Here is a 21,538-nt window from a genome sequence, read left to right on the forward strand (position 1 = left end):
GCATGGAGCAACCTCAGTGCTCTCTTCCATCCAGTCAAGCATGGCCTCTTTAGGTGGTCCGCACACTGGAGAGGGATGGTATATTTTAACTATTATTAGCGCTGTTTAGCCTCCCTCCAGGAGGCGGGAGGGCTGGGGTAGACCAGCTGGGTGGATATACAGCGTACTGTATATCCACCCAATGCGAAAAGTGGAATATTGGATGGGTGTTTTTTCATGTCTTGGCTTCATGGTGTTGGCACAAAGCTGGGATCAATCTGGGTGCCATGTCACCTGGATAATCACATCCACCACTGGCATGAATCTTATGCCAAAGAGAAGGACTTCAGCAGCATTACATTTCAAACTTAATGTTTGAAAAATGCCCTTAATACCTATAGTTTGGATTTTTCTTTAAAAAAAAAGTAATAGAATCTATTAGGGCTGCTCTGGAATTCCAATTTGTACTTTTCTGTCTGTACCATCCCATAAGATTTCTTGCGTATTAGTGAGTATACATGTTTCTAAGTGATGTCATCCCCTCGTGCCCACCCCCCAAATTCCCCCCACCCCCACCCATGCAAATTAGAACTTCACACACGTTGCGGCAAGCTGCCGGGTGCTCTGTGATTTCACACGACCAATTAAGGCACTCTTGGCAGTTGTGTGAACAGTTTCATTAGAGGAGATAATATTGCAAAGTGAAATGATAAGCAATCATTATGATTAATGCCGAGACATTACATTGCTCGTTAATGAGGTGTAAATGATCTCATTATTTTTTGAAAGAGTACAGATTAGATTAAAGTGGAGTGGACAGCGCTCCTCGGTGTTCAGACAAGTTAGTGTTAATTAGGCCCAATCTCCAGGAGCAAATGAGCCGCAACCCTTTGGTAAACAATTAGGCTTCCATAGCCTGGGGCTGGATGGACAAGGATAGGCAACTGAATGGATAGATCGCTGGAGAGATGGATGTTAAGGGAGTGTTCAAATCTGAATCCAAATCATTGTTTTATAGCCATGTAGAATTATCTTATTTCTTGTGCTGAGCTAGGCGAGTTAGATATTTGGCTTTCATTTGTTTACTTTTTGACTACAGCTACATAATAATAACAAAACAAGGGAGAATATGACAGTTAAACATTCCTTCTACAAACAAAATAAAAATGTGAAAGTATAGGAGTACTGTACAGGAAAGGTTCATCCTTAAAGAGTAAACTACAACGTTATGAATGAACAGTTAACAGTCACACTGATGTCAATGATATTAAATTAAAAACAGTTGGATAACATGCTGCATTGTTTCTTATTAATCTCTCGTGCATAAGTAGGCAATTTGATTTTAGCATGGCAATGGCAGTCTCTGACACTTACAATAAAAACTAATAGAGAGTGATTACAGAATGCAAATACATTTTTTTTTAAACAAACAGTAGGTTTGGGAATCCTGAATATCTTGTAAAAAGATAATTAGGTTTGTGAATCCTGAATATCTAAATACTTGTAGCTTTAGACGTAGTAGATGGTTCTGGTGCAGGGGGAGAGTTCATAAGTAACATTAAAACAATATTTAAGCAGGCATGTTATTGAAATATTCCAATTGGTTGAAGCTTTACAATAAAGTCTTGATTATACCTTGTTGGTGAATAGGTTTTATGTTCTCACAACCATTGACACAACATTTTAAGTAGGGTAAGGGTTAAGGTCATTGAAACATTTGGCAATATAATGATAATGTTGCACATATACATGGAGCGATTCTGTGCCACAGCTCTCACATTTTCAGACATTTTTCAGGTCTTGCAGCTACTCTCAAGGTAACAGCACACACTCTTCAGGTGCACTGAATGACCTTTTAGGAAATACAATTGAAATGCTGGAAGGAAAAGTGTTTTTCATCTGTATATCATGCAAACAGATTTCAGGATATTGAAGTCAAATTAATTCATTGTTTGTCTTCATGGTTTAAAACAATGGCTTTTTATTTTAATTAAATTTCAATGATTCAAAATACAATAATGTCAGTAAACGGCACATTTGTTTTCTTCAAACTAAAGATATTTTTTTAACCTCCTTAATCAAATTAATTTCCCTTGAAACAGGAACTGGAGCACTTTCACAAAGACAAATCTTGATGTGTTCAAAGTTAGATCAGTGTTCCTGTATCTCATCTGAAGGCAGCCACAGTGGGAAATGTCTGCCTCTGACAACATTGATTTTACCATCCTCTCCCTTTGTCAGAAAAGATATGCTTAGATTATGACAAGAAAAGCGATGCTGTAATCCGTCTGCCATAGGAGTTATGTTTTAGAGACATCAAGCCCTTATCGGTGATTGATAACGCTTAACTCAAAAACATATAGAAGCATTAGGAACATCAATATTTTGCCGGCAACTGAAGGTGACCCCTGGTTCCTGTGTTTGCTGTGTGTGCGCGGAGGGCTTTGATGGTAAATTTGTAAGGGGTGGTTATGTGGGGAGGCTATTATGGATTTGCTATCTTGGCCTGAAGTGTTTGCGGCTGATTATGTGATTAAATCAATAATAATTTCTGTTTGGGCTCCTCTGCTCCTCTGCTTCATCTTCTTTTTCCTGTGTAGTTGAGCGGAACGGATGGTGGGGACTATTGTACACAAATACAAATGCGGGCACAAACACACATAGTGGAACAACTGTGCAGCAGATGGCATAAAGGGCACACTCTAGGGTCCAAAAACTTTACATGAAGGAATGTATCCATCAGACAAGGACATATGGAATGGAATGCTCAAAATAAAAAATAAAGAGTTAGGGTTAGGATTGGACATTTTCTTTGTTATCGTAAGAACATAATGGCCTTTCTAAGACAACAAGTCACGTTTAGACACACGGGACCAACTATTTCAACAAAATTACACACTGAGCAAAGTTTTACCAAAGATTTTGATGTTCCTCGTTGATCACCAGATTACAGAAGATGCCCTACCTCTCGTTTTCTTGAACGCCCCTTCCTCCATACCTCCGGACCCCGGTTTGGTGCCGAGTTGGGCCAGCCACTCCTAAGCAACCGCAGTGGCTCCCCTCTCTGGTTCTGCCAGGTTTGTTGTTATGTCTAGACTGCAGGAAATGCAAGATTACATTTGTTTACAACCAACAGGAACTAGAACCATAAGCTGGTATGTGATTAAAGAGTGCTACCCAGAGAGAGTGTGTGTGTGGTTCAACCCCCTGGGTTTGGCAACGATTGACTAGATATAGGCGAAACAAAATGGAGAACGAGAGCAAAAGTGCTGTCTGTATCAGTTAGATGAACAGATTGCATTCAACAAAGACTCCAGGTGCTAAAAGTAAGTTGGAAGAAGTTTTTGCATGTCTTTTACTGTATTCCTGCCGGTGTTAATTTGAGCATGTGACTATGTATAATATGCATTTATAGTGTGTGTCTGTGGCTGCTTTTGTGCGTGTGTGTGATTGTGTGTGGCTGAGTTAACTCACAATCCCTCAGCACCCTCTTAAATCTATACCCAATAAAAATCAGCGCCGTCTCGAAAAACAAAACCCAAGGAAACATCTGTAAAACATCGATTTTGCAGATTGCAAACCAACTGCATGGCTAATGAGAAAAGAAATCATTTTTGATTAATTAACCTAAAAATTGGAGAATCTAAGCTGCCACGAGGGAGATGACAAGTGCTGCAGGCCTGATCAAACGGGCGGAGGAGGAGATACTGTAGGGCTGCTTCCAGACGCCGGTGTTAAGTGTATGGCGCCCATGAGCCAAAATAACCAAGAGTCTTTGTGCCCGTGTTTAAAAGGGTAAAAATGTTGGAGGCTATAGGTGGATGTATTGCTTTTACAATAATAGGTGTTTTAGATTTGTGTGATTAATGTGGTTGGTTTACCAAAACTACACACATTCACATCTTTTGAAATGTTGAATACTGTTTATCTCTTGCTATCCTATACATCCTATATCTGTAGGTTTTTCTCATTCCTGCAAATTGCTTGCACCATTTCGTCTCCTGCAATATTTTATGACAACATTTATGTTATGTTACATTTATTTTTGCATTGTAGGGGAAGCTTGGACTCAAGATTGCCAAAACAATGCTGTTGTCATTTTGCATATGACAAAAAATAAAGCTATAGTATATACAGTATGATTATAGCACTCATTACTTCAGACATCATTCTAAAATGCTTTGTTGTGAGCCTTATAACATTATCAGAGTGTAAGATTATGGAAATTATGAAAACACTGTGATCAATGCAAAAACAAAAGTTGGTGAGACATTGCTTCAAAGGAAAACATATTCATAAATGAGTGAATAAAAAAATGCTGGATATAAAACTATTTGCAAATACTAAACAAATACTCTCTATGTCTATCAACCCAAAGGTTTTTTAACATACAGTATACATAATTATTTTATTAAAACATTTTCTTATGTCTTAAAGCTCGTTATTTATACTTTTCCACCAAAATGTATATTTGTTTATCATTATAGAACATTTAGATATTTGTGTAGCCCTGTGAGAGAACAGCTACAACACCTTTGACCTCTCAAGCTTGTATCCCAAGAATGCAAATGGCCAGCTGGGAATTATGGGAATTATCAATAAGTCTGAAGTATGTTTATCACCAATCAAATGAATGGCGGCAGCCATTCAAAGGCACACACAAATGAATGCAGTTGGAACAAAAAACACATACTTTATTCAAGGGCTCTATTCTATTCGTCATACACACATCAAACACACACTCTCAGCAGAATTAGGGGGGGTGGTGCAGCCAAGTTTTCCACACTAACAACACAGCTGGTTTTCCAAGGTCAATAAGAAACTTGGAGTGTTTATTTGTTCGTGTGTTTTATTTGCTTTCTAATACAGCCCAGGCTCTCATTTGACAGATCTACTTGAAAAGAATCATAACGTCTAAAAGAGCGTGGGAAATTTCCACTCACCAAAGACACTTTTCTCTCTCGTTTTCTCCCTTCTTCTCCTTTTTTATCCTATTAGTTTTTCATAATTCATTACCATCCTGACTATGTCTTAATTTCACCACCCCCCTCCCCCAGCCCAAAGAAAGCATAATGGTTGCATCCTAGCAGCTCACTAGGGTGATGCAGTAACAACCCTCCTACCCTCTGATGGCTAGACAGTAGGCCATTGTAAAGCTGAATCGCCATGGATTTATTGCCATAGTCCTCTGTTCCCAGAATGCAATGTCACTCTGTCACGCTGTCATCAATCTGCTCTGACCGAAGAGGACGAGAGGGGGAAAAAATAGTGAAAAAGTAGCACAGAGTGATACTTCTTTATTCATGATCTAATTTTTATCAGCTGCCTGTCTGTCATAGTTATAATGTGTGGACACAAAGGACTCCATTTACTGCAGGACAGTCTGGGTGCAGCCACCATCATCTACTAGTTCCAGATTGCACAATTAACAAGAGGCTGGTCGAGTGCCAAATACAGCCATTGTTGCAAATGAATAACACCTTTTCATGCCAAAGCTTTTGCAAAACATTTAATCTTCATTAAGCTATAAAACCTGCAGCCCTGTAGACCCTTTCACACATTAAAATTCACTCAGAGCATAATCCTGTAAGAGGAGAAACTACAGGTGGAATGGGCAACAATATTAGGTAATAGATACCAACATTGACTTTGGCAATTTATTTTTTACAATAGGGCATTTTTTTCTGAATCATACGTTTTCTGAAGTGTGTTGTTAAACATGCAAATATGGTAATGTCTTATTAAATATATGCTAATTTGCCTTCTATTTCCGTAGTTGAAATCTCCAAATATAATAAACTACTGTCAACAGTCACGCAAAACAGATAATAATTGTTGACATGTTTTAAAGAATATCATTATATTATTTTATTTTATTTTATTTTAAATGAAGCGATGGATTATGAATCTTAACAATTTAGAACAAGAACGTTTTAAGGATAAAGAAAGGATTAAAACTGGAAAGATTGCATATGCAGGTGCTGCTGCAGATTGAGAAAAGCTATGTTTGATAAAACAGTTTTTAAGGACCTTTAAAATATTAAGAAGTAAAATGATAAGGTAAAATGTTGTGATTCTTGTGATTTCTTAGTAGAACTCTAAGGATGCACACGTTTAGTTAGTGAAATATATATCTAAATTTGTATTTTGAATGTTTTTCTTCCACTAATCTGACATTTGTTTTACCTATATGAAGGCAAGGTTGCCAGAAATCGAATTGATTTCCTGAAAAGACCATGTTTTCCCAATGTTGCCTGGCCTTTGGCTAATATGAATAAATCTAGACAGAGTTATGCAAAATAATCCAAATACTGTGAGATCTGACATTTAGATTATATACATTTACACTTAAACAGTGTATATCTAATGTTCTCTGCTGTTGATCAAATCCTTCCTTACATTACCCAGACTACTTTACTTTTCATACTGCTTTCTGTCCCAGCTCATAAACTGTTACCTTTCAGCATCCCATGATCTACACTCACAGATATTAAATGTCATAAATCAGCTTCATAAAGGGTGTCTGAGAGATCCTGTCTTTAAAAAAAGAGAAAATAAAATAGAAAGAAACCTAAATCCTTGTGATTAATGTGCTCTCAAACCCCCACATAGCCATGGTAACCAGGGCACTTTGCCATGGCAGTTAGAGGATCCCAGCACTGACATTAAAGCAGCATTTTTTCCAAAGTCTCTCACTGATGCATCTCCTTAGCTCAAAAGTCTTAAAGAATTGCAAGTCCCCATTCTAGTTTCAAGCAGAGAACAACACAATATTCAACTGTTGTATAATAATTTAATAAACAGCAAACGTCTTTATTCAACTTTTCATACTATACGTCTTTATACGCACAGCACACCCCTTCGTCTTTCAGGTACTTTTTTGAAAGCGTTTCAGAGCAAAATGGAAATGAAAGGCCTTGTGTCTTACTTCATTCACAACATTTGAGTCTTTTGAAAGAGGAGAACATTATTTTATTGAGTAAGACTATTGGATTTTCCACTGGTAAGTTGTAATAATTGCACACAGACTTATACAGATGTACTCACATGGCAGACCTGAGTTGACATTTTAGGGGGAATTTAGGGTATCAACTAAAAAGACAAAGAGGCTTTTAACTACAGGGAAAGGCGTTTGTAAAAAAAACTGTCAGGTAAATATATTGACATACAGAAGAGCAGAATATTGCTGTTTAACCTCAATTTCCAAAAATAATGAATTTCTTGCAAAATCTCTAGTACTTTTTTTTTGTATTTTAAAACACATTTGAGAGAAAAAAGGGCTACAATTGGCAATAAAAATCATTACATAGTGTATACTGGTAATATATGACCTTATATACTGTACTATACAGGTTTACCAAAATGTAAGCATGTATTGAATTGAATAGTTTGGTTTGATTCATACAATTAAGAGCAGTTGTGTTGTTTCTTTTATACACCCAATAAAACTGAATATTTATGCCAAGCAAATGCCTTTTTTCAGGTAAGAAAGTGACATATACGCCTAATAAAGTTTTTTACATGTACATAAAATTGAATGGAGAAGAGAATGTAGAACACAGTGTAGAAGTATAGACGTAAAAAAAAAGAAAACAGAGGAACTTCACTGCTGCGATTATAAGTTGGAGTTGATGCCTGCGATCTGTCAGCCACTGAATGTGTGCCTCTTTTAATTTACTATGTCAATAACCCTACTATGGAAACCCAGCCAGCATTATAAATGGAGACATTTTTCACAGACTTACACCTAAAGTGCCAATTCTTGAAAGTAGCAAAAGTTAATAAAAAAAGTACCATTTGTACATCACCATTCATGCCAGTGTTCAATGTGAGCTCAATCCATTTATGAGACAACAACATTCACGTGCAGTAATTAGTAACCACACTCAAGGGTGGATTTAATTCTGTTTGTTTTGTGCTGTACCTGAATAATACTTTAGTTTAGGCAGTCGAACTGAAGATCAATCACTAAACTTGAGCGTTTACGTGCTAGAGCTGCCGGTTTCTTTGCTAATGATAAACAAGGCAAGAAAGGTAAAAACAGGAAAAGCCATAAATGTATTAGTGGGAAAATGCAGAGAATCAAAAGTTAAATTGTTCCGATGCCAACATAACTAGTCACATTTCGTTGACTGAACATCGCTATGGCAGAAAGTAGTTTGAAGAGTTTGATTTACCTCCATTACGGCTAAGGATTGGCTGTTTTCTTAGACAAAAGGTCTTGACAGGCCACAAAGTTCAATTAAAGAGTGGACAGGTGTGCATTGATTTAAAAGACTGTATTTCAAACTGCACCCAAGAGTATAGGGCAAGACCCTCACACTCATGACACTAATCCTTCTGGGAAATTCATGTTAGTTGGTGTCTAGACATTTTATTACTTGGCCAAAGCACCAAACAATGGCTATCTCCCTATTTCAAAGATGTTGCAGCCTACAGAGGCATTCAAGTTCTGGAATAATTGACATCTTTTAGCCTTTGTTATGATTAAGTGCAATTTAGATTTCTAGCTATTTGAGAATCAGAGGTATCCATCAACTTGTGTATGGATAACATTTGGTCCTCGGAAGATTGTATGCTACTGTTAAACCACCCGAACTGCAGTGAGATTATGTCCAATCATTTTGTTGCTTGTTATAAATACATAGTGAACACTTCTGCAGGTAGACATCTCACTTTTCTTATTTGAATTGTAGTCTTGAGTGGACTGCACACATTTAAAGTATTGGCGGTAAAAACTCAGGAAAGCATGCTGAAGGGCCACCAACTAACAACGTATGATCACATCCATGATGCAACAAACTTCTCACAAGAAAAGGATGGAACTGGTCAAGTTTAAATTTGAATTTAGCCCTAAGCTTAAATACATGTATTAATTTAACATGTATAACATAATAAAAACAAAAGTTTAATATTTTAATAAATCTAATCAAGTAGTTCTGTTTACCACGTCTGTAAAACTGAGACCGTATTCCGGAAGAAAACTTGTATCCAGTTCTTGTATGAAGTTTTGTTCAGATTTTTTATTTAATTCAGTTGAACATTGCAAAGCGAAAACTAAAGCAGAAAACGAACAAAATTCCATCTATGGAGTAATGCGGAGGTTTGCGTAACAAGGAAGTATCATGCTTATGTACACAATGATCTATGTCACATAATGTTTTTTGCGATACACCAACTTTTTCCCCTCGGCTGAAGTTAAAAACATACTACAACCCTACTGTTTTTGCCTGTGCAAATGTTTGTAGTGCAAAGCTCATTTCTTATTGTGACCCCTTGTCACAGGGTGTGTGTCTATGAGTGGTAACCATTTCAAACAAAGGAAGAAAAGTGAGGCCTTAAAAGGTAAATACAGACATTGTGTATAAAGAAATTGTAAAGATTAAAGACAATTTAGAAAAGAATCCATTTACTCTTCCTTCATTCTAGCATCAGTCCCAATGTAAACATCTCTTGTATACTTTTTAAGCCACTGATCTACTGGATGCCAATGGAAGTCTCTTTCCAGACTTTCCAGTTTGCGGGAGGCACTTAAAATGACAATTTTTCAGAAGGGAGTCTTTGGAAATATAAAACACTTAGGGAATAGAGGATTCTTGAAAAACTATTATCAACAATTACAACAACAAAGTACTCAGACATAAAATTGGTTGCATCACAGTTGTATTGCAACTAGGAGATTGAAAAACAGACATTAATTTTGGAAAGAAGTTGAAATTTGGCTTTAAATAGATATACTATTTCAGTAAATGCTTTCATTTATTTGGTACATAGAGACACAGACATCCACACACACACACACACACACACACACACACACACACACACACACACACACACACACACACACACACACACACACACACACACACACACACACACACACACACACACACACACACACACACACACACACACACACACACACACACTCAAGTTGATTAGCCAGGCTCCTGTGAGAGTGTGTCACGTTTTAGTGGAAAATTACAGCTCTTTTAACAATTCCTCAGTCGGAATCCCATTCTAAAGTGGATTTTATCTGCAAATCACAATTATTTTGTTCATGCTCTGTTTTAATGGGCCCACCCGCTGGGCTGAAGAAGACACTTCTCTATTCATAAATGTATTACTGCTGGGGAATCATTAACTTATTGTTAGCAGCGCGACTGATGGCTTATTGACATGACTACATCCAAGCAACACTTTTGTTTTTGAGCCGCGCATCCATATCAGTGAAAACAATGTAATCTACCCCATTTCCAACACTCCCCTCGTGTGTTTGAGCTTAGTGGAAGGCTTTTCAGTGACCAGGGGGGAGAAAAAAAAACAGCAAGAGATAAGTGCAGGCTGCGTTTCTGGAAAGACTTGGAGAGGTTTTTTCTTTATTATGTGGAATAAGAAAAACAAAAGCACCAGACGCCACAGTAAATAGAACGGAAGGGTGTGAGATGATGGTAGACAGAAATCACCATTTGGAGAAAATGACAGACTACTTCTGTTTGCCTCAATTTAAGAGAACAGCGATAAAAGCCTAAATAGTGGCAAAACAGAGAAGAGGGTGATAAATTCCCATGTGTGTATTATCTGAGAAGTGAAGCGCCGTCTGATATTTATGGCTGGAGATGCAGGAGAGTCATAGAAGGCAGACAGTTTGCACAGATGGTGGCCATCCTCGGTCAACATTCAAATAAAAAACGGAATGAGCGTCTCCCTCTGTGTCCAGCTATTCCTCTTGCTCTGAGAATGCAGACGCAGATAAAAGGAGGGGGTGTAAAAGTGTTTAAGTAGTCAGAAGTTGTAAAGGAGAAAAAAGCAGAATCGCTATTCACTGCTTGTGCAATCCTTTCTGCCTTGTTGAACTTTATTAAATCCTGTCCTTCTCTTCTTCCCGTCTGGCTCCCTTTGTCAGCTTCTTCTCATGCATAACTCCGATTTTTTTTTTCTTTACAGAGGTGTTGTAGAGGGCATTCAGGCTGAAAGAATGTGTTGGTGATAATCATACCACAGTGTACCAATAAGAATCCCACTGAGATGAATCATCGTCAAAAGGTCTGGAGTGGGGAGTTTAAAAGTTGACTGCTTATTGTTAAAGACATTTTTGAGTTATTGAGGGTCTCTTTATCTTAAAATATACCAGGGGCTAGGTTCCTTCTGCAGTTCTACATGCTGGAGTATTAAATGCTAATCAAATCGTGGTTATTTCAGATGGGTTTTTTTGTTCATATTGTACCTCATGTCAATCTATTTCACAACAATGTTCAAAAGAAGGACAAAATAGATGTGGAGAAAAATCACATTTGTACTTGTTTTCATCAGATTTTCAGCATGACACCTTGTTGGATTGAATTGAGATTTAATGATGATGTTTTACTCTGGGTTAGAGTTAAGGTTAGCCTATGGGTTAACCCATGTTAACATTAACTTCAAGATGCCAATATCTTACCATGACAACATAAATAACAATAAAATCACAATTAAAATTAAAAAATGGTGTCCCACACATCAATTATGACAGGGTATAAGCATTTTTTAGTGGAAACAAAAGGGAAAGCAATTATGAAATCGCGGATTTGTAATAACGTAATATTAGGGGGGGAAAATTGACTATAAAATGATAAATATGCTGATTTTTCTTTTTAAATATTTTGTTTTTTAGCCAAGTCTCATAACACCACAGAGAGTATGGAACATGTAGGAAATCCTGTAAGCGTTCAGTTGTAGTCTTTTCTAGTATACTAATTTCGAAGCAAACTCTAAATACTTAAAAATGAATCCATAAATATATGTTTTCCTACTGGACGTCATATTTATTTATTTGATTTCTCAAACCAAAGTGACTATGACTTATAACATACTGCGGATTTGAACCCCACATCTCAGCGTATTATCACAAGGACTCTTTCTATTTCACATATTATGTGCCTGGCAAAAAATGTAACTTTTACAAAACATTATTTCCGTGTCAGAACATACATTGACAAGACAAAGTAGCCTGTCTAATCTCCAATTTTTTTCAGGAAATGGGTTTATATTTGGAGTTTCCTATAGTATGGCCCCAAATATACATACTGTATTTCACCACAGATCTCGGAGTGTTTTTTAAAAAATGTTTATATTGCTGTTTAAGATACCTGTTTAAAAAACTCCTACTTGGCCATCTTTCTTTTTCCGTCTAAGAGACAAGTTGAGTCTGGAAGTATGTCTGTAGTCTGGTCATTGATTACAGCAGCTATGAAAGCCCGACTAATGGATATGAAAGTCCAATCAATTGTCCAGGAAAGGGAGATTAGGGAGGGATGAGTCACCATATTCCTCCTTCTTGACAACCATGTCATGCCTTGCAGCCTCTCCAGAGACGCCGCTGATTGATGCCTATCTTTCATCAGTCCGCCTTTAATCTGACATTCCATGCGCTTTATAATCATATCAGCAAAGAAAAACTAAATCCATACCCAATCCGCCTTTCCTTCCCCCGTTCCCCACCTGTGGAGAACAATATACTTTTGTTCATATAGAGAATTTACAAAGCTGACAGTAGCGAGATGCACGTCTTTATCTATTGATCACAAACTTTAAAAAAAGAGAGGAGATGGAGACAGGGGGTAAGAAAAGGCTGTTCCTTAAAACAAACAGTGATTGTGAAGTGACATTCGGGGAAGAAGTGGCAGGCTCTCGTGGCGTCCAAACAAACAAACAAACAGAGGAGCGAGACAAAGTGCAATCACTGACCTTTGTTCAAAGAAGCCATCTAATCTGTTTCCACTTTACTTAATTAGAAAAAACAGAGGGATTTTTAATGTGCGCGGTGTTAATGGGAAACAGCTCACAGGTGCTAATTAAAAAGAAGAAAAAAACTGATCTCCTTGGTAACTTTGAGTCCATTAATCTATATATCCATTCATCAGGAACTTATCTTTTGTTAAACCCCAAAACTAACCAAAATATTATACAGTGTTGGCAGATTTTAAGGTAATAAATAAATGTTAGACACTTGTGAATTGCAGGGTCTGGCCTTTAAATCCAAGAACTTGCTGTTCATTTAAGCTCTTTCTCTCCATGGCTGATGGCTTTTCCCCACTGACGGCTACAGCTTTATGCAGACAGTGATTAACCACTGCTTTACAGGTTCCACTGAGGTACCTACCATGTGTGTCCTTGAGGTGGCAAATACATTCATTTCCTCTTTCACTTTGACTGTTAAAAGGAGCCGGCACTGAGCTGCCAAAACACTGTTTCATGTTGTGTAATCCAGGAAGCGTTTGATGGAAGGCAGGAGGTGTACGGCTTTCAAATCAACTACAATTTATCAAAATGGCTAAAATAATGTTATACCAAAATCATGAGCTTGGAATTAGTCGAAATATTTATTGTTAAACTGCTTTCTAAACAGTTTCAATGTTAAAAGTTGTTTTTTTTAATTAAAAGTTTGAATGTTTGTGCTTACACACGTCTAAAGTTCCTGAATTTGACTCAAAAGTCGGTTAAGTCGAATAATCAACTTGTTTGTAACTATACATTTATATAAGAGCTGAAAAAATACATTATAATACATTACATTACAAACACAACTTTTAATAATTATCTTTAAAACATGACTGACGATAAGTCTAACACAACTTTACATTATTAATACTTTTACATTCACCTCAAATTAAACAATAAATATTAACAGTATGTTTGCTTTTCAATGTAATTACAAGAACCTTTTTCGACATATAAATGGATAAGTGATAATGATATATTGTGCATTGATCTAAAAATGACATGGGCCATCTTGCATGACAAGTAATTTTACTTTTGCTACTTTCTTCTGCAGATAATGCACAGAGTGTACCTGAACTCAAATGTTCTCAAACAGTTCTATGAGTAATCTGAACATTATTGTCTGCCAATGGTTTTTGATATTTCACATGACACATTTTTATATTATTTTTGTATGTTCAAAAAGTGTGCAGGGGGCTGTTGGAAAGGTAGATCTTATGTACCAATCAGGATTTAGCATCATCCTTTTTTCAGAATCTGAACAAAAAGGTTGAATTTTTAATGGATAATACTTAAATATAATGTGTTATTATACATGACAATATAATATAACATAACATAAGCTCTATCCCTAACCCAGAATACAGGACTTAATGCAGCCATGTCACTTTTACTTTATTTTGTTTATTCATCATGTTCTAAACATAATGCAAGCTGTTATATAAGTGTATGTTCTTTACCTAATTATATATCGAATAGTTTATATTTATTAAATATTTGTAAATTAAAACTACAAGCATTAAAATCAGTTTTCTTTTAATATATTCCTTAAAAACGTTGATACAAAATTTGCATTAACTTTTAGTTGTTATCTTAATATTCAGATGTTTGCTCATATAGTGATATAAGCCAGTAGCTGATGAGCTCAGCACCATGCTATTTAACCCCCCCCCCCCCAACCCCTCCTTAACCACATGAAAGCCCCTCCTGCATGGATAGTGTGTGGTCTGCCTCTCAGGGACGGCAGGGGACGCAGGAAACAAATTAGCTTTCTTGACCTTGGCCCAAGTTTTCCTTTCCACCCTTCACCCCTCCCCCTCCCTGCCCTTCATCTGGCCACTTCAAGGGTCAGCTGGATGACAACACGCCTCTGTTGTCCTCCACAGTGGGGATATATTCAGATCAGAAGCTCATATGGGCCTGACGTGCATCGTGGGAAACAGGGTTCAGTTTATACATGAGGTCAACTGGATGTGGTCAAAATGATTACCATGCAGTTGCACAAAATTGTGCAAAAAACAAATTTAATTTGGAAATACGGGAAGCATATAAAAAGAGGTTAAATCATGTGTTTTGGGCCTCTGGAATCCAAGGAACATGAAACAAGCAAGGGTTAAAACTAGGCGCTAAATGAAGACGGCTAAATTTCAGCATGCGTTTAAAGAGCAAAATCACTTGAAGACGGAACATTTCCCGACAACATGAAGCAGCCTTAGTCTTTTTTCACCCTCTGTCTCAAGGTCAAGATTTTTGTCACACACAACCACACACACACACACACACACACACACACACACACACACACACACACACACACACACACACACACACACACACACACACACACACACACACACACACACACACACACTCACACACACACACACAGCCACCGGGAGAAGAAAGGCAGAGTAACATCTTAATACATTTAAAACATCTCAAAGCAAACGCAATTCTCACCAATATGGCGTCTCCTAAAACAAGAGACCTTTGGCTGCAGGAGTGAAAAGAATCCTTTCAATGATAGATATTGGATTGTAACACCAACAGGCAAATCTAATTCTCCCACTGCACGCTAAAGCACGTCTATGCGCATCAGCCTGAGAGCAAAAACAACCTGGAGTGTCCTGGGGAGGGGACTAGCAGACACTATATTAATGCTCATGCTCTTCATTGATCTACGAGGACTCCTTAATCTCGCGGGCAGCTTCCTCCTACATATATTTCATAATGTGATACATCAAGCATCGATAATGCCGGTAAGGGCCTATGCTTTTTTCTCATGCTGGCTCACTGCGCTTATCGATCCCGAAGTGAAGTAAACATGTCTTTAACACACGCCTGTCATTCCTTGGAGTTATAGCAAAATTGTCAAGCCACGGTCCTCGTTATTACACAAATGATGGTGTGAATCAATAGTTACCATGACAAGATATCATCTGCAAAATTAATAACTGTGTAGAACGAGAGCGGGGGAAGGTTGAAAAAGCACTTGTGTGCAGTTAAAGCAAAGCAAACACATGCTCGAGACACATGTTTATTGCTCACCTCCTTAAACTCTCCGCGCTGGGGATTATTTATTTGCCGTATGATTCAACTGGTGTTCTGGGAATGGATGACAGAAATACATACAGTAAAATGACTCAGGGGTACAGCTTTGGCATAGAACCAAATTGACCATATCCTTATGACTAAACGGTAGCTTAAACTGGAGCAATTTACTTTGCATTTTCTGCAGGCAGCCATGTAAAAATGACTGTAGGTGTGAGTTATGCAGGCGGTATGGGTTTAAGACAGCCAAAGCGTCTGGGTGCTGGCTTTTTGTTTCTTTCTTTCCACTTACTGACAAAATCTGTTTGTCAATTTTTCAAGCTTACATTTAGTACTTTTTCCTGATAAAATTGACTAAGTGATTAGTAATAAGGTTATTGTTAGAACTCACACTTCTATCCGCTGACTTTCTGTAGTAAAAATTATTATTATTTTCTGTTCTGTTTGTTTTCTAGTTTAATGTGTATTCATATTCATTTGAATGATTTATAATGTAGTTAAAGTTTATGATTTTTTAAACATAGAACTGATTAACTTAAATACACACGTTTATATGACTACTTCATATTAGTTAGTCACAGAAATACAAGCAAAACATTTTAAGAGTGAGACTGGTAATGGCGAGTAAACATTGGGCCACCAGTTGCTCATGACAGTGACAAGTGTGTGTTTGTGTTTTCATTACTTTAGGGCCTTTAAAAAGGGGGTCCCCACATGTGATGATCAAAAACATGGTCCCTAATGCAAATAAAAACAAGTATGTGTGTGTTATTGTGGCAGAGTTTGTATGTGTGTGTGGATTCCTTTAAAGTGAGATCACATGGCCATCAGTCTCTGGCCAGACAGTAGGAAGTGAAAGTGCTACAGCAGCCACAACACAGGTCACCACTCAAACGCGCCTTTCCGTTGTACAGTGCAATCACTCTTCTCGTTTTACTCACAAAGCTACAGGAGGTTTTTGAAGACCAAGGACAGAGGATGAGCCCCAGTTTTAATGATGTAACAAGACGACGAGAAATAAGAAACTGTGAACATGCACTCTGAGTTCAAGTAAGAGATAGTAATACATGCACATAGGAAAATAAATCATATCCGCATGTTTGCCTGTTTGAACCACTACTTCATTGTCAATTTAATTTAATTATAACTGCAGAGGGGAAAATATGTATTTCTGCAACAAAGTCAGGGAAATATTTTAATCCAGAAGATTAACACAACTCTTATTGAAGTATTATCAGCATTAAAAAAAACTATGTTTGTTCTCAGTTGTTGAGCTTGTTTGTGTATAAAAATAAAAAGCACTTGACGCTGTGCTCACTGTTGCATTAGAAGCTCTAATTTTTTTTCTGTAGTTTAATGAGCTGAACCTTGGAGGTGTTTTTATGGGAAAAAAGGGAAGCTCTACGGGGTTACTCAGTTTGATTTGATTTTGTCATTTTGTCTGACATCAAGGGAGGGAGAGAAGGGCAAACTGGAGGTTTGACAAAGACAGTGGCAGATGTGGAAGTGTGAAAAATAAAACGAAAGAGTGGAGCTATTTGTGTGCACTGAAGAAAGACATAAAAAACAACCTCGCACTGAGATAGTTGCTCTAAATGAAATACCTGGAGATTGCATGTTGCTTTGCATTTGCAGGGGTATTCAATTTTAATTAGGGTTTTGGAGACATCTTTTATCAGACTGTCACTAATCTCTCTCCGTCTACCCCCCCTTCACCAACCCCCTCTCTCTCTGGCACACACACACACACACACACACACACACACACACACACACACACACACACACACACACACACACACACACACACACACACACACACTCATCATCTTATCCCAATGAATGCAAATACACAGCCACACAAGAAAAAGAAATAAAAAGATTTATGGAAAAGTACAACAATTTGTCTGATTATCAAAAAGCAATGAATTGGCATCAAAACCATTGTCCCATTTCATTTTGAAGAAAAAAACCATTACCTCAACTTTTTAATTGCATTTCTTTGGGGCAAAGGTAATAATTAATTTTGCTCAGGGAGAATCACATGAACTAGCAACAAGGACATAAAAAATATGGTAAATAGTATTCTTGCCTTTAGTCCCAGAATAACTTAATATCGTAATTCCACAATTCTAACTCAATAAAAGCAGTTTGTGGGATACCATGAAAGCAAATGATTCGTTATGCTCGGCTGCATTTTGAATTTTTACCTCAAATGACATCATAACTTCAAATTGAACATGAGAAAAAAAAGGAGCCAAAGTCACAGTGGACCGCATTTGGAAAATTACAGTTTTGCCTCCAAATCATCAGAAAAGATCGGATAAAAAATCATGGTATTTTCAGAAAGTTATTGAATCGCATCTGCCTTTCCCATAGAGGATCCTTTCCTTGTATTACTTAATTTAGAATGAAGATTAAATATGTGTAGATAACCTTTTTTGCAAAAGATGAAATAAAATAAAAAGTGGGCGTTATCCCTCAATACATAACATTTTATGCTTTAAAATGTGAAAGGTTATATTTATTAGATACAAACAAGTAAAAGCAGCTCTTAACCCACACTGAAGCACATACTTTTTCAAAAAACAATCAACGTAAATGTAAATAACAACAACAACTTCTACCCATAAAATGTCCTTCCCTTTCTCCTCCTTGTTTCTATCTGTGTGGGGTGCTGTGGTTAGCTTGTCTCCCTCTCTTCATTCTTGGCCCTCTTCCATTGTTAGTCACCTTGTTTATTGGCTGGAGCAGCCGTGGCGTACTGGACATCATCTGAAACTACAAACGACAGGATGCAATAAGCTGGAGAATAGCAGCAATCTGAGGAAAGTTCTCCATTCACCAGAGCTCCCTAACTCTCTGTCTTCTTATCCTGGGCAGAAAATAAAAAAATCAATACAGGCTCACCGGGCTTGATAAAAGTGCTGGACAGGGAGCGAAGCAACGCTGGATATAGTAAATTAAAGTGATCAAAATTTTCCAGTCGACTCAGCCCACAGCCTACATAAACTAACAACCCTGTCTCCACAACTGTCCGTCACCCTTCCTCTACCCACCATCTTCATTCTGTCCTTGAACTTTATTTCAATTTTACCGTTTCATAGTTTTTTCCACACTACTAACAGTGTGTTCACAATATTTTTTACATTGCTGTCCTTAGATAGGTCACTGTGTGAAAAAGGCTACCAGTTCAACAAATGTCCTCTTGTGGAGATGCAATAGATAGAAGGTAGACGCTCAAGTTTAAATATATTTTGCTTTGCCCACTGATGTGGACAATAATATGTGACCATAGTTATCTGTTGCTATATGTTACATTTAATCAATGAATAAAAGTGATTCTTAAACATGGTTGAATTGGATTTTAGGCTACTTGTGAGATGCACAACTAGCTGGATACACAACCTCCTTATAAAGCCAATGTGCCACTGGTGTCAGTAAACGTGTCACGAGAAAAGCAGAGCAAAATGTGTGTTTTTTTGGATTGTGTTGTTGTGAACCTGGCACATGTTAAACCGTATTGCCCGGTTTGGTCTCTACCCACTCTTGAGGGAAATATCTCGCTCTTCAGCTGAAATAAGATACAATGCAGAGTCTGGTGTTGATTTTGAGGTCCGCCATGGACGTTATGTTTTCAAGTAGTTTGTCTTTAGGACAGCAGGATTAAATCAAAAACGTAAAAAAAACATTTTTAATTATTTAATTTTGGAGAGGATACAAATCACGTGCTGTTATATTACGTTTTACCTTTATTTACATGTGTGGTGCATTCATGTGACTTTAAACTGGTGTCAGAAATGAGATTGCCAACATGGCACTGGGAAACAGCTATTAACGTTTTGTTTAGTTGTTCAAAGCAATCAAATATATATTTTCCATTTTTTCCTATATATGACATAACACAGGTCATAAACACAAAGTTTGGAGAACAACTTCACAACTTTGGAAATGTGACCATCCTAGAAGCATGCGTATGCCCCATTGGTTTACAAATGCCATTCTAGTTATCTATAGGATAATAAGACAATACAATTCCTTCTTTCCACTCAATTGTCAAGCAAATGTTGTCAAACTTGTTTTGTGAAATTTAGGACTTTTTTAATTTGCTCTTTTTTATACAGCTTTAAATGCAATCTTTTCAAATGTTCATGAAATAAGTGAATGTAGGTTGTAAAATGACATATAGTCAGGTATTTCTAAAAGTAAGAATACTTTCACATGTTGCCCGGGAGTTCAATTAAAAGATTAACATAGCCGATGCTTTGCAATACATGCCTTCACCTGTTAACAGTGTTTCCTACCACAAACACCCTAATTCAATTACAGTAATGCAAGCAGCAGCTGACTCACTCTGCTAACACACTTCCTATGCCAGCCCTGTAACGGGCCCCCTTGGCACCTTTTCCTTAGGGGGTAAAAAGGGATTAATAGGGATTGGCCAATCCAGCCCGGTCTCACGGTGTGTGAGCTTTACCACACAGCTAAGCTGACATGCCTCTAACACTGACAACTTCAATTTAATGACTGTGTACAGTAATGAGCAAGAACATTTTCAAGCTATTGTATTTTCACAATTTTCTATCATCATATCAAGATTATGATGTAATCTGATGGATTCCATACGATTCCCGCTGTAATTTAATGGATTCTTTAAAGTAATTGTATCAGAATTGCAGTGTTGTATACTTAACACACAACTACTGTGCATCTCATACCTACCCTTGCTCTTAAAATATGCGTATAATACAACTAAACATTCTTATGTCAAAGGAAACAAAATTTGAGTTGAGAGAAATTAAACAAAAAGTTGCTTAAAAAACATGTTTGTTACGTAACATTAGTTGTATACACAAAGTTAAATAGGTCAACAGTTGACTTTTGGTTTCCCATGTAACCAAACGTACGTCATATGTATGCCCTAACCCTAACATTATTCAACATTTCCCTTGGAACAAAATTTGACAATGCAATTTCCTTTTATGGAAACCTACCTTTTTAGGAAACCAGGCTGGTAAAACATTGACTTATCTCTAAAAAAAAGATTTCCATTTGTGAGGATACCTTCTTAGATCATGGTCACTGGGGCTAATGCCATGCACATCCCAAACTAACACCCAAGCTGCCTGAAAGGACCTCTGCTGTGTGTTTACGTGTGTCTTCCTGTTTGTGCCAGTGGATATGTGTGTCAGGGATCAGCGCAGTAGAAACACCATCCACTTGGGCCAACACTTCGCCGTGGCCTTATATCCTGTTGACTGGGGTCTGACGGCAGACAGCCTTGGGAGATTTAAATCCAGACGCAACCCTGAGCAACTTGCACATGTCCTGTTCGCTCGAATCACAGCTTGACTTTGCAGAAAACTAGGAGCAACTGTGGCGTTTAACCAAATCTACTCAGTCCCATCATTCTCCTCTTCCAATAGTAAAAATAAATAAAAGTAGTGACTTAATTCACGTATATTATCTTACCCTATGGTTATCTATGTTTAAATACCTTGCTAATTTGGTGGTAAATCTTTAGAATACAATTGTTTTATGTATTCGGTGTAATATTAATATATTTTAATTATTATGTAGGTACCAAGGGTCAGGGTTAGGGTTATAAAGTTAAGACTTCTTTTTTAATCTGTTATTGATGTACCTGTCTATTTAAGTTAGACACAAAAAGTGGAAGTCAACAGATTACAAGTCAAATGCACTAGTTCAAAGTAGGATTAACGCATAATCTTGTTTATCTATCTGT

At 37.3% G+C, this 21,538-nt stretch overlaps 1 protein-coding gene across 1 annotated transcript in view; it reads right to left on the reverse strand.

Moving 5' to 3' along the window:
- The window catches only part of LOC134861711 (uncharacterized), a 78,078-nt gene that overhangs the window by 46,871 nt on the left and 9,669 nt on the right, over nt 1-21,538 (reverse strand). The window contains exon 4 of the mRNA XM_063879129.1: nt 2,945-3,075. Within this exon, the coding sequence (XP_063735199.1) occupies nt 2,945-3,075 (131 nt within the window). The remainder of the gene's footprint in view (nt 1-2,944; nt 3,076-21,538) is intronic.

The sequence above is a fragment of the Eleginops maclovinus genome, chromosome 3 (genome assembly GCF_036324505.1).
Source record: "Eleginops maclovinus isolate JMC-PN-2008 ecotype Puerto Natales chromosome 3, JC_Emac_rtc_rv5, whole genome shotgun sequence".
In the NCBI taxonomy this organism is placed as follows: Eukaryota; Metazoa; Chordata; class Actinopteri; order Perciformes; family Eleginopidae; genus Eleginops; species Eleginops maclovinus.